Source organism: Saccostrea cucullata, unplaced genomic scaffold (assembly GCF_032062105.1).
Source record: "Saccostrea cucullata isolate Sc308-1 unplaced genomic scaffold, CSIRO_AGI_Scuc_v1 ctg2336, whole genome shotgun sequence".
Classification (NCBI taxonomy): Eukaryota; Metazoa; Mollusca; class Bivalvia; order Ostreida; family Ostreidae; genus Saccostrea; species Saccostrea cuccullata.
The window spans coordinates 183,831-198,992 of record NW_026925206.1 but is presented as its reverse complement, the minus strand read 5'-3'; the positions used below and the strand labels follow the sequence as shown (position 1 = coordinate 198,992).

The window sequence follows — 15,162 nt, the reverse complement described above, 5'->3', positions numbered from 1 at the left end:
CGAAATGAGGTAAAAACATTATACCAATTTGTAAATGACAAAAAAACTGATTCAAAAGAATATATTGATGCGTACTTATCTATCTTTATAAATTTCGACAATATTGAAATCTTACATTTAGATACATGTATATCCAAAATATCAAAAACCGATGGTTTATGAACTTCAAAGTTAAAATAATATTACTTTTTTGTCGAATTGTTCAAAATCAATTATTCTAAAATATATAAAAATTATTGAATTTTTGAAAAGGTTAGTGGAATATGAACAGTTCATCAAAATGGACTCCTTTAAAAGAGGAAATAATTATGATCTTAAGAAATTCTTTTGTCTTGTAATTATATATACAGTGTAAGGGATTTGATCTTTCCTCTTTTAAAGAACTAAAGGAAATTCAGAAGCTAACCTTACAAGACAAAATCGTCATCTGACATGGAAAAGAGTTTGACTGATTCCCGCGGAATAAAAGTGCTGTTGTATGGCTCTTGGAGAAGGTCAAAAGTCATCTCCATTTGGCTTTTCTCCGCTTTTATAGGGGACGTCAAAATATTTTCAGTCCAGTCCTTTCATAAAATGAAGAAGACACATTATGGAGATAAATTAAACATCTCTTTTTAAAAGATTTATCACATGTATTATAGCATATACTTCTCTGTAGAGGATCTATGTAAAGGATACGTCTACTCAAAAACGTTCAATTTCGCTGTAAAGTTTGAATGAAAATGGGTATGGGAAAATGGCGATAAGTGGTATTAAACTTGTCAACTAGCCAAATCTCTATATTTGTCTGTTTTTCTAAATGAATGAAATTCTATAACTTGAATAGCAGAGGAACATTTACGATATCATAACGAAGAAGTGACAAATGTGAATTATATTGTTTGCTAATAAAAAAAAGCATTCAAGATTGAATAGTATACATTGTAGCATTGTATAAAAATAAACGACGTCGTATAAAAGTCACTTTTTAAAAAATGCATAAAACATCAATAGCAACGTTAAAAAAAAAAATACAGATGATACCTAATTGTTACACTATTAATACAGTAATATTTACATTTCCAAGTATTATTTATTAAGATACTTTGCCAAACTATTAAATTTTGGTTGTAACGCGTCATTTGATTGAATTTAAAAAAGTCAGTACATGTATCGTATAATCTGGGTTGCCTATGTCACAATTACTTACTGTAAAACGTGTACGTTATACTTAAAATACGTACAATTTTAAAGCTTTTTTGAAGGACAAAATGTCCTTTTTACTAAAAGATTTATGGTGGAAATTATAAGATATGATTTTAAAAGCTACCTAAGCTACATGTTTATGATTTTAACCTGGGTTTTATCAGTTTAACCGCGTCGAAAAATAATATTTTCTTAGAAAAAAATCTTATTGTATACAGAAGTACTCTGAAGTTGATATTAAAAAGATGCTTGAGTTTTGATTCTAAATTTGTTTGAAAACTTCCTTATGACAAAACGAAACACTTAATATGACCTCCAACTCCATATTTAGATGTATCAATAGCATATTACATGTATCAATTAACAATAGTTACTTTCATCCTTATGTCGATTCAATATATACTGAAAGGAAAAAGAAACGCAGGGTAAACTTTTGAGGTGAATTAAATTTGCTTTTCTTAGAATATGCTATAGTTTTCCTATCTAACTTTTACAATCATCTTTCGATTCCCATTTGATTTTGTCTAATAATTCATGAGTTATTGAAGCTCAAATGACGATTTTGTCCAAAAGTGAAAATCTAAAACTCTCATTATCTTCAATGTCTCTCCCGTGAATCTGTCAGAGCCTTATTTCTCCTTCGCATGGAATTTCATCTGAGTGTTTATCTTTCAAACCCTGGCTATATTTGGCATGGGTAACCACGCAAAGAAATCAGTCAAACGACGTGCGCATGCGCCAGTGACAGCAATACAACAGTAAGTTGACTGGCTCAAAAACCAAATTGCGGAATTGTTTTCTTTCAATTTTTGTATGAATGCAATGATTATAATCGTCTACTGTATAAATGGCTGTTTTTGTGGTAGTAAGGTGGTAATTTAAGAGATGGCAGGACGAACAATTCGCTCGTAACATGGCTCTGTTTTGCGTTAAAGTCATCGTCACGGTTGATTGAAAACCATTCCAACCGTCTCTGACAACGGGTAACAAGTGTTATGGAGAAAATTTACAAGAAACTGCTTAGTAAACCGTTGTTGCCCTTTTCATTAATTAGACAATTCGAAAACAAGACCCCATTTAACTTCCATAAACTGTGCCAAGATTGCAAGAAATTAATAATGTCTCTTTATATTGAAAACCGATGTGTATACCTCATATGCATCAAATAATGCAACAAGATTTGTTGACAATCTAGTCGTTATCAAATTGCACGTGTTTGGGGCTTTTTAGCGTTTTCCCTACGTGACGTCATAAATTTTACGGTTGAGTAATTCTGAATACTGATTTTGGTGCAGAGTAACTAAATTTCTCTTGTGACCAATTTTCGTAATTTTCGGTCATGTGGTCAAAATTTTTTTTATGCTACTCTGCGTTTCTTTTTCCTTTCAGTACCGATAAGCTTGAAATAAAAGACACCACAGAGTCTGAAACATCAGTCTAATATTTAGATACAGTGTTCTTTACTATAGAAAAAAAGTTAATGGTAACTTTTTGATAAACGTGATTGTTTCAGTTTGCGTTTATTTTAAAAAAAAACATTAATTGTTCCTTACTAGTATTTATGAAGCAATATTTACATTTCCAATGTCTTTGTCCGAGATAAAATTACCAAATGTAAATGTACTTTATTTCTCCATCAATGTATTGGCGCGGTTCCAAAAAAACCACGTGCAGGGCGGGACAAACAGCCAGACAGAAGCAGGGCTTGGAGCAATTTGTTTGGCGGAATCAAAGCATGTAAATATAAGGAATAACTGTCCATTTCTCAATTTCATGAAGATGATCAATCGATTGGTTGCGTGATAATTTTATGCATAAACGCCTTCGTCGTTTATGCAAATTATCACGCAAGCCAATCGATTTTTTGATCACTTCATGAAATAGCGTTTATTTTAAAAAAAAAACATTCATTGTTCCTTACTAGTATTTATGAAGCAATATACATTTCACTCGCATGTAAGGTTTACTGTATCCTGATAGACTCTCTGATACGTTGATAATCTACGTATGGTTAATTCTTTACACAAGATAAGCCCTTACCCAACAAGTTGAAGAAACAAAGATATCAACAGTTTCGTTTGAAGTAATCATTTCGATGATTGACTGATAATCTTATCAGCAAATATAATCTATCATTGAGTCAAATGCTGACTGACTTTTTTTTCACTAATTGTTAGGCAACTATTTACACACTGACCTTTCTATGTATTTTTTTAAAACCCGATCATGACAAAAAGTAAACGGCGAGTGTGACCGGTTGCCTGGGAATGTCTATACTCCTCTTCCATGATACCTCCTGTCTCTATTGTTTTTGGGCGTACTTGTTTGCTATGTTCATTTTGCTTAAATGGACTTTAAGCTTGATTACTGATGGTAATCTTCATATTTCCTTTAGCGTGCTACTGCTTGGCGAAGAACAGTTATAATATAATTTTTGTCGACGTAGGTCTGTCGCAGCAACCAGGATTAAAGCATGGATCTGATTATGTCCATTAAAGTACTAGTGGTAGTTTAATGTCACCCGATATTTGTTTTCCAATAAGTCCGTGATAAAAACTATTTTCTGCTTTAGTGGTAGTTTAATGAAGACAATTCACATTTTTTTCCAAATTATATTTTACACTTATTCATCATGTGTACAATACACTTCTAATAAGAAAAAAAATACCCCACTAAATGTTTTGATAAAAACTATCTTTCTGGGTTTAAAACATGTATTTATTTTATTTCAACCTGAAATGTCTACCTGTATTTCTTTAGTCCATGCTATCGAGCGACTTTCTCCCACAATATCTTATTAAACAGCATTCCAGTGTTGAAATTTCCTTAGGTAATCGCAAAAATATGTTTCACTTTCTTAAAACGTTCCCGAGTTTTGGCGTTTTTGTATATTATGCACTTCCGTTGCTTTTAGAAATTTCAACGTACAAATAGATATTGATTTTTACAAAGCAAATGAAAGCATATAACTTCTTTTTATCTTTTATGCATATTTAAATAAAAGTTTCCTTGAAAAACACAAAAAATTTTGCTTCTAATATGTTAATGCAAAATAAGGTGTCGCGAAAATTAAGTGATATACAGTATATGTAGAGACGGTGTGAATCGACATTTCAGGTTGAAATAAAATCCATGGGAAATCAAACGGGAGTAACAGTATTGTATTTTTTTTGAGGAGACTTGATTTTTTCTCACAAAAGAATAAATATAATTTGTGAAATCGTCAATAAGCCAGAAACTCAAATATATCATTTATCTTTCTGAAAGAATTCCCATTTTTATATATTATGAGAGTTGTACGATTAGTCGATCAAAGCAAATGAAAGAATATAACTTCTTTTTTCTTTTATGCAAAAGGATATTTTTGAAAAACAAAATTACTTTATATGAATGCATACAGGTCTGATAATTACTGAGCTCAGTTGGTATCCATGGGAAATCCAAGTTCTCGGGAAGTAAAAGACATTTCCGAGAAATTCAAAACATATCATTTATGCTTTGAATTTGAAGTTCAGTATACAATCAGAAGGTTTTTGACAAAATATTTGCAAAGGACCAATGCCAAGTTAAGTAAATTTCCGAGTTCCATTTCAATGTAAAAGCAGCTATGATGTCAAATAGATTGCAAGTGATAATTGCAGTGCAAATATCATTATATCAATATTATTCGTTTTTGAAACACCAAATTGTATTACATTCCGAGAAATAATTGATGAAATATTAAGATAATGAAGGTGAATACGGTGTGATCAAGCTTAAGTTCAAATCCATTCAAACAATACAGCTTAGAGCATACGACCTCAAAAACATCAGAGGTGGGATCAGGTGCCATGGGAAGGAAATGAGCATTCCCTGTCGACCGGTCACACCCCCTGTATGCTCCTTGTCACGATCAGAAAAACACCATAGACAATTCAATGTGTAAATACTATCCTCATAATTTGTATCCAAACGTCAGTGTGTACATTCGGTTTCATAATAGATTTTATTTGCTCACGAATTAGCGAAATGTTGAAATATAACGAGATGGTTGGTTATTAATAGCTTACTTCTTATGAAATAATTTAATATGCATATTATTTAATTTTATTGAAATATTATGATATTGTCCAGTCTAGTTTCTGTTAACGGCAGTCCCATTTAACAGAATATTTTTAGGGTGTTTAAAAAAGATTCCCATTTCCCCATCAGACTTCTGTCCCATTATCACAATTATTATTATATGGAATTCAGAAGGTACCAAGGCAAGAGCAGAAAGGATGAGTTATACAATGTCTGTGATACTCATCAAATGGAAGAGAAGATAAATTGCAAATTTCATTTCATTCTTCCATAACCTAGATAAAAACCTTTACATTCTAATGTCCTAACCCTAACTTGAGTCCTAACTCTAACCCTAGATACCTAGCTAATACTAACTTCAGGGCTAATCCTAGCCCAAACTGCATAACTCAAATCCATTGGTCCAGTCCTAACCCTAGTCCCCTTAATAACCTTAATACATGTACTAACTAGAGGTACTGTGAGCAATAAGCTCACTAAATGATACCCCTGCCTCCCATTTGCCTATAATGGCAAAGTTCACACTTTGCTCTGGGAAACCTGAAATATGTGTCAGGTCAAAAAGTAAAATACGTGTAAGAGGTGCACAACATTATGTTATAAAGAATCTGTGAAAGTATAATTAAATTTTAGTCAGTGGTATAGGACGAGTTGTGGATAGGAGATAAGTACCCTTCAATATTATAGAAACAATGGCAGTATCCATGTTTTGCTATAGGAAATCCGAAATATGTGTCTGATCAAAAAGTAAAATAGAGGTGCACGATGACACTATGTAACAATGATACTGTGAAAGTTAGTGGTACAAGAGGTGTTACAGATAAGAGATAGGTACCCCTAAACGTAAGCGACGGACGTACAGAAGGACAGATGTATATCCCAATCACAATATACCCTCCCACTTTTCAAGCGGGGGTATGATATACAATCCCACTTTAAAGGGGGGTGTTGTAATGATATATCAGGTAAACCTACATGTAATATCCATTCGTGTAAGTTTGGTTTTAAGATGTTTATACAATATACCACTTTTATAAAGCATTATAATTCTTATATCCGCGTTTGAAAAGTAGGAGGGTTTAAAGTGTCCGTCTGTACGCCAGTCTAGCTGTACGCCTGTCCGTTTCGCTTTGAGAAAGCCATCTTTTATCCGCAACTACTCTAATACCACTGAATGAAATTTATTGAAACTTTTACAGAGCTTTTGTTCCATAGTCCCATTGTGCACCTCCTACTTTACTTTTTGATCGAACATATATTTTGGTTTCCAAAACATACACACTGTCATTTATCCTATAATACTGAAGGGTACACATCTCTTATTCACAACTCCTCCTTTACCACTGAATAAAATTAAATGATACTTTTACACAGTCTTAAGTACATAATGTCATTGCGCGTCTCCTATTTTACTTTTTGATCTGACACTTATTTCGATTCTCCCAGAGCAAATATAGACTTTGCCATTATAACCATATGGGAGGCAGAAGGTATCATTTAGTGAGATCATTGCTCACAGTACTTCTGATTCATATTACTTTTTATTATATGTAAAGTGAGTGACACTGTGGGTCTAAGGAACGAGGAACTCATGTCCCCCTCCCTTGGCCTCTTTATAAAATAAAAACCCTTAAGAGTCTTAATATATGTAAAATATTTTACAACTATTCATTATTATTATAAACTGATAGTCCTGAGTCCACTCAAGCCTCAAGCCAGTAATGGACTCAAGTTGCCTAAAGTTGTATTCTTTAAAAAAAACTATGTGTGCATGTATATTACAAATTCTTGATAAGTCTCCCAATGACAATTTACGAGTAGGGGATGTTAAAATAAAGAGTTTACAACCAAATACGTACCCTCTGTGATGTTTGGACCAATACTCTTCTGCATCAAACAGAATCTGTGATATGTCCTCCCCTCCGGGCACTTGACACACTCCTTGGCAACAATACTCATATGACAGCTGTGACAGAGGCTGGTGCTGGGGACGTTCACAGAAGTTATATATCATGTATAAATATATAATTTGTTTATAAGTCTTTATTTTATATAATTAGGATTACCATTTTTATTTTGCATGCATGAAACGTTATGTTATTATTTACAAGTATCATAGAAACTTGTTCCCTCTGCATTAATTATGCAATAAAACACTGGGTATGTTCAAAGCAAAATCTCAAGATATTATTTGAACATTAAATATACCTTAAATTATCAGCCAAATAATAATTATTATAATATATAATGAAATCAGTTTCTATATAAATTTCTTCTCAACATAATTTTGAGAATATAAAGATATGAAAACCATTCTAGTATACTTTTGTTAAATTTAATTTTTCGATAATAAAACTGCAGCATGTGGATTAAGTAATACACCAGAAAACTTTATGAAATTAAGGATAGTGAATTTTATTAGAAATTTAGAGATCCCTTTCCTTAAAATATGAAATGAGGGTAGACTTACAAATGGAAAACAACTCTCTTTCATATCACCAGAACATTTCTTACCTGCCGGGGTACTGGGCGTGACTGGCGCATTTACTGAAGTTGGGTAAAGATCCAGCCATTGTTCTTTAATAGATAATACCAAGGATTTTTTTTCAAAGAAAAATTTCTTGAATTGTCAAACGTGTTAATTAATGATTCATTAATATGTATCTGTTAATAAACAACGGCATTGACATTTATGTACAAATAACAAAACATACAAAAATAAATGTTGAAAAACAGCATGCATGTTTGTTTTCAAAAAGGTTAATAGGCAAAAAATAATTATATAGGCAGTTGAAAGCCAATTAAGGAAAGTTACATAAATGTGTGTTTGACGTCATTCGAAAGGAAAATCTGAAATGTATATGGTCAATTGTCTAGAAGTGTAGTTGAAGAAAACGATTATTAATAACGGTGCTCTAAAGGACTGGTGATATACTCCAAAATCAATTTTTAGAAACATCTTTGTTGTTAATGTTTCTTATTTTCTGAAATATGAGAGAATTGTAACTTTCTCTGATGTATAAAACTGGTATTTTGCTGTCACTCTTCCAAATCTCTTCATAATTTCATATTGAAAAATTAAATGGAAACAAACTACTACATGAAGCAAAACTTATTCATTTAAGTATTATAAAAGACTAATTATTTTCATTATTTTTTTTCTTTAAAACGTTTGTATCTGAACACCGGCTACTGAAAATATCCGATGTGGATTGGTTAATGCTAGAGAAGAAAAAGGGCCTCTGTCCATCAGTCACACCCACCTTGAGATCTTCGTCTGTTTAACATAATAGATAAATAAATGTGTGATTTCCTATTTAATTATTTTAAGTGAATAAAATACATTTATGTATAAATTAAAACCATTATGATACAGTTTAATTAACTCTTTTTCTAAATTTTCCTTCTACTTACCTCTGTTCTATATGTCCATGCGTTAATTTCCATTTTCTATGAACAATAAACCATTATCATCTACATATTGAGTTTACATTTCCAGCCCATTTGATATACGAGATCACGTTCTACAAATATACATCTTAATGATGCAGGCTATTGATAAATTAGTTGATGATACAAAAATATTATCATCTCGATCATATCTCATGTACAATCAACATTTTACAAATTCTATGTTCGACACAATGGTTTTTATATACAATTCTGTAAAGTTTAATGTTAATCAATCTTTTTATACATGTCCAAACGTCGGACAAAATTGAGCATATCTCTGGGTTTTTCAGAAGTAAGTTTTTACATAATAAAGATATGTATCAAACATGAATTATGAAATTTTTCTTCCAGTGACCTTGAAGTTCCCCAAATAACCTGGGGTCAGGGTCACCACACACCCTTGGGTCATAGGCAATCTTTGTGTGAAATGAGAACCTACCAAGTTAATCCATAAGAATATTATATAAATAATATTTTCCCAAATTTATTAATTTATTCTTCCAGTGTTTACCTAGTATTAACCAAATGACCTTGAATGTCAAGGTCATTTACACACCCTTGTTTCATGGGCATAAATTTTAAGCCTCTATAGCCCTAATAACGCAAGTTTATTCATAACAGAGATATGGACCCCCTCACGAATTCTGAAATTTTTCTTGCAGTGACCTTATATGCACTGACAAAATATACCTTTCTTCAAGGTCATGACACACCCATACACGTCATGCTGGCATATCTTTGTGTGGAATCGTAGAAACAGCTCAATGTCCCTCTGTAAAAAAGATATGGAACCATGAAATGATATGTGCAAGTATTCAAAAAATGTTCACAGATATCCTTGTAATTGTTTTGTAAATTCAGCCTCAAGAGTTTTCACTATTATCTTTTAAATTTTCCTCACCTACAACTTGCAAACTTCCATGTTTGTCGAAAGCGAAAGTGAAAACGAGGCAATCTTTTTATACATGAGTCTTGTCAGATAGAAATTGACCATATCGTATGCAACATCTTAATGGATCTCACAAAGTTATATAATATTATAAAGTTAAGAAAGATTTCCGGGTATTTTTCTACATGTGGTTTTCACTTTAAGGAAATGTTTTAGACATCATTAAATGAAGGTCAAAATTTTTATCTTCAAAAAATCAGATCATTTTAAGGGGCTCGACTAGTGCTTTTTAATCCGTTCAGAAGAAAAAAAGATTGTCCACATAGTATAGAATTATATCACTATCAATACATAAACATTACAAAAAAGTCCATCCATTACTTTTGTGATTAATCAGCACATGCTGGAAATTCTTTGAGAGAGAGAGAGAGAGAGAGAGAGAGAGAGAGATTCTGTGATCTGCTTGATTTGTCTAGCGATATTACAAGGATGAACACAAACATTAATGTATATATTAAGTCCTACTATAATTAGGGAAGCATTTTCTTCAAGCAAGCTTGGGGGACAATGGGGGTACACAGGAAAGCAGAAATAAAACAATGCTTTTATTTTAGTATGGAATATGGAGACAAGCTCCAAAAACAATTGAAACAGTATAACCTGGAAGTAAAGCAAACACTGATTTCATTAAACATCATAGATGGGATGAGGTGCCATGGGAGAGTAAACATCTCCTGTTAACTACTCGCAACTGTGACCAGTCATGTTCTCCTTGTCATAATTGGACAAACACAAATTCTGCGCATAATTCAGTATGGAAATGATATTCTAACTTACTATGAAAACCATCAGTCAGCAATTGATTTAATGATAGATAGTATTTGCTGAAAAGGTCCTTGTACTGACAATAGACTTTGCAAAATGTTGACTTAAAACAAGATTATGCATATCCTTGTTTCATCAACTTGTTTGTCAACAGTTTACTTCACTTTAAAAATTTAGACAATGGGTTCAAGGCATTTTTATGTTAAGCAAAATGCAGTTATTTAACAATCAAAATCATTAGGCTGGAGGGGGAATATAAATATATTAAGTAAGTAGTTTTAACAGTTTTGGCAATTTTATATACATGTAGGTAGTATAAACTAATTTTTCTATGATCTATTTGATACATGTATTACAGAGTAATAATTCTCTTCAGTTTCTTTCATTTAAGGTTTCCTCCTATTAAAATATTGCCGGTATATATTTTGATGGATTTAAAATTAATGCATTCATGTACAGACCAATAGCTAATGATCAGGAAAAAAATCAACTACACATTCAAAATGAAATTTTTAATAATGATTCACATTCTTCATCTTTGAATGCCAAGTAGTCTTTAAGTAATGGAGGAAGAGGTAGCTTGTCTATACTTTTCTGGATTCGTGTTGTCATACATGATGAAAGCTGCTGTCTTAGAAAGTCCCTACAAATGGCTGACAGAGATGGCACTGTTTGTAATGTCCTCTGTAGCCAGTCACGGATTTCTTCACAATCATGTAATGATTTCACAGACAATACTTTCTTTGATAAAGATTCCCTGCACAGTTTATAGCCATGAAGTATACAGAAATCCATCATGTCTATGAAAACTACTGGATCAAAGTGATGAGATTTCAGAAGAAACTCCAATACCCCTTCATCCTGTGAAAACAAATTAAGGCTCTATTAATAAGCTTAATTAGGAATTCACAATACCGCAAAAAAGGTAGTACTCTTTTTTTTTGTTTAGTGACTACATTTGTAACTTAATAGTGCCAAAAGGAAAAAAATTACAATTTGTTGACTATTTTTAAAGATAATTATTTTGCTTAACTTATGATCAAACAAATTTTAGTAGAATTCTATACAGTTTGTATATCTCTAGTGTACCTCAATTTTACACACACCCATTTCACTCCCCCTCTCATTGTTTTATTTTACCAATACAAATATAAAAAAGATCACCTTTTTAAAAAAATATTCATTTACAGATTAACTAATCATTATACATAACTTTCGCGTAAGCGGTCGCAAATATTCGTTATTTCCTAAGAATGCAATCATTGCATTTTTGCTCTTAGGCCTATTTTGTTGAGTTTTGTTACATGAAATATGTTACGAAATTGTGTTTTGTGTCTCCCTATGACATCACAAAAAAGCTTAATAGCATGACAATTCAAAAGGGATGTAATTAATGCACGAGGATTAGCCTATTCACAGTGATTTCTAGAGAATTGTTCTGATCTAATCACTTTATTTTATATAGGGAGAAATCAGTAGAGGTATAATAAATGTAGTTAACTGTGAAGTCCAGATGATACATAAGAATTCCAAAAAGACAATAAAGGTCCAAAAAAATCTGCTTAACAGTTCAATATTAGTGGAACTCCATTGGTCTTTATCAACTTTACCTTTGCTTTCAAGTTGACATCAGCTCCTTCATGTATCAAATACTTAGATAAACCCATGTGACCATTCCGAACTGCTTCATGCAGAGCTGTGTATTCTTTCTGAAATATAAAATTTTCCACAATCGAAATTGGATGTAACTATTTTTTTTTTAAAGCTACATCAAAGTCAGCCTTTTCTCATGTTTTTTATTTTTTTTTTAATTTTTAAAGCTCTCTTATCATTAGAAGAGTTTTCTTTTTTTAACAAAAATTTTGTATTACTCTAAAAAATCTGAAAGTTTATTTAATATTTTGTCCAAAACGAACATTAATTTTTTTCTTATATATTAATGGTAAAACTTAATGATAGTTTGTATTTGCTGACAACAATTCATTTTATCAACCATAGAAATATCAATATGTAAACTTTTAACAAGACCTTTGATATCCTTGTTTCATCAATTTATTTGTCAAAAGCTTGCCCTATTTTTTTGTTTGTATTTAAAGTATGTTCTTGCATATCAAATCAACTGGGAGACATAGGCTTCTGATGCAGATGAATCATCATGCTTATCTTCGAATTTTTAAAACATTTGAATGATGTGATAACTTCACTACTACACAAAAGAGTATTACATTAACAATGCGATGATTTAAATTGGCTCCATGTTCCACTAGGAGTTCCGTGATTGTTCTGTAGTTTAATTTTGCTGCCCAGAACAAAGGAGTCCAACTATCCTGAAGAAATTGATTGAATTTTAATTTCTTAACATGCAAAGTAAATATGCACATGGAAAAAATCATTTCTACCATTTCTAAATACATTAAAGGTGTGTGCATTTCAAAATTGGTTTTAACAGTTTTGTACTTTATAATAACTTTATTTAAAATGATATTCTTTTCTTTATTCCACAATAATTTGAGTAATTCACATGATAATTGTTGAAAGTTAGATAAGGGTATGATTTTTAAGAATAAATAATATGAAATTTAATCATGTTATTATAATTTTTACAATTATCTTCAGAGAGTAACAGTTAACTCAATAGCATTCAAATAATATATGCATATTAACTTCTTAAACGCATACCCCATCATGGATGTTGACATCAGCATTAGCCTCCACTAACAGTCTGACTACATCTGTATGTCCCCTCCACGTAGCAGTATGTAAAGCTGTCCTACAGTCCTATAAAAATACAACACGTTTTAAATCTCAAACTTCCTAACTATCTTGTTGTAGTTTTTTCACACATGAAAAATGTACCATTAATTTCCTTTACGTGTACTGAATAATAATATTTTTTGCAATAATACATTCCATGAACACACGTATAAAGCTAAACTGAGAGGAATTTCTTTTCTTTTGAGCAACTTGTTCAAATTATGATTAAATTGGGTACATCACATATTTATAGTACAATCAGAAAAATATATGTTAGAATATTATCTCCCCCTCACTTTGCTCCAAGAGGTAATGACAACAATACATTTATTCATTAAATGATTAGAATGGGAACACATGTTCACAGTTATCCAGGACTGAGTCTTAATCATATTAATTTTGAAAGTCAGGATCCTTTCTGCAGTTATCACAGTTATGTCAGTTCATAAGTTGAACTAATAATATTATATGGATTACAGTACTATTTTGATATCATATATTCTTGGATGCCATTACTACTAACCTTAGTTGTGGCATCAACATCTGACCCAGCATCGATGAGTTGTTTTGTAATTTCAGCATTTCCTGATCTTGAAGCAATATGTAAAGGAGTCCTTCCTTGCTGCATAAGAAAAAGATAAAATCATATTTTGGGCCATCTTTAAAATTGTGTCTGTTTGCTCTCTCTTGACAGAAGAAGAAAAAATTTAATCAGTAGCTAGTTAGAGACTTTTTCTCCTCAAACAATTGCAACTTTATTGCTGAATTTCTAAAATTTATTTAAGCTGAAGGTTGTTGATCATGTTGATGGGACTTGAAAATTCATAACCAAATTAAAAAAAAAAGAATATTTGGAGGTTTAAAATGTTTTGAATTGGGCCATTTTTAGTCATTTGGTTGGGAGAAGTCAAACGAATTTTTTTTTTAAAGATACCCTTGATTACAAAATCCAAGTAAATACATGTTGAAGATATTTTGGTGGAAACGTGCATTGATGAACCTTATTTGAACAAGCAGTTTACTTTATGAATTAAAAGTAATCATATAAACTCAAGTCTGTTAATGGCTTACATTGTTAGCTGTCTTCACATCAGCCCCTGCATTCAGAAGCAGTTTTACTATATCAGATTTATTGTTTGCAACAGCTATATGGAGAATTGTTGTTCCATTCTGAAAAAAAAAGCCATGGATAAATCTGTATGACATTTTTAATAATAAATATTAACTAATACATGTAATCATTTGAATATTTGATGATTAGCCTACTAAATAATTAAGTAATGTAAACAATAACTAAGCAAACACAGTTGGATCAAGATGGATGGACACGTCTTCAGAAAGCCAACAAACACAAAATGAAAGTGGCACTTAACAGCTTAGGAGGACCCCAGAAGGAAAAGGGAGGAGAGGCCAACCAAAAATAACATGATGGCAAACAAGAACTAATGGGTAACTGGTAAGAAGGAGAGAGAAAAATCAGGATTTCAGGAATGGATAGAAGACAGTGAAAACTTTTATTTTAAAACTTTTTTTTACCGTATAACAAAAGAGATCAGCAAATACCTACCCAGTCACGTGCCAGTGTTCGTGAATTAACATTAACCCCGCCTTTAACTAATCGTCTGACCGCTGTCACATCTCCCGTACTGACGGCATTCTTTAGTTTGTTATAATCATTAGCATCACTTTTCTTCTTGTTCATTTTAGCATCATACTATTCTCGGCTATAAATATAATACCAACTGCTAAATTTTGTCATAGCATTTTTCTCTGTGTGTTTGTAAATCCTGCACTTTTTTTGGTCTTCTTTCTCACTCTCACGTTTTCATTTTTTGTTGACTGCATTTAGTTTTCAATGTTAGAATGTTTCTTTACGCTGTCTGCTCATTCTCCCCTACTTCAAACATATTGTTGACCCCAATCTAGTATAACATTTAAAATAGATAAGATTACACTTCGTATTTCCGAATACTTCTGCTCTATGACTTTTGTAG

General features: G+C 31.7%; 1 protein-coding gene across 1 annotated transcript in view; it reads right to left on the bottom strand.

Annotated features, from left to right (window-relative positions):
* Positions 1-10,911: 10,911 nt before the first annotated feature.
* The window catches only part of LOC134268365 (glycerophosphocholine phosphodiesterase GPCPD1-like), a 47,694-nt gene continuing 43,443 nt past the window's right edge, over positions 10,912-15,162 (bottom strand). Inside the window, exons 20-25 of the mRNA XM_062750608.1 lie at positions 14,240-14,338; positions 13,692-13,790; positions 13,094-13,192; positions 12,640-12,741; positions 12,025-12,123; positions 10,912-11,275 (exon numbers count right to left, since the gene is read on the bottom strand). Coding sequence (XP_062606592.1) covers positions 10,913-11,275; positions 12,025-12,123; positions 12,640-12,741; positions 13,094-13,192; positions 13,692-13,790; positions 14,240-14,338 — 861 coding nt within the window. The 3' untranslated portion in view covers position 10,912. The remainder of the gene's footprint in view (positions 11,276-12,024; positions 12,124-12,639; positions 12,742-13,093; positions 13,193-13,691; positions 13,791-14,239; positions 14,339-15,162) is intronic.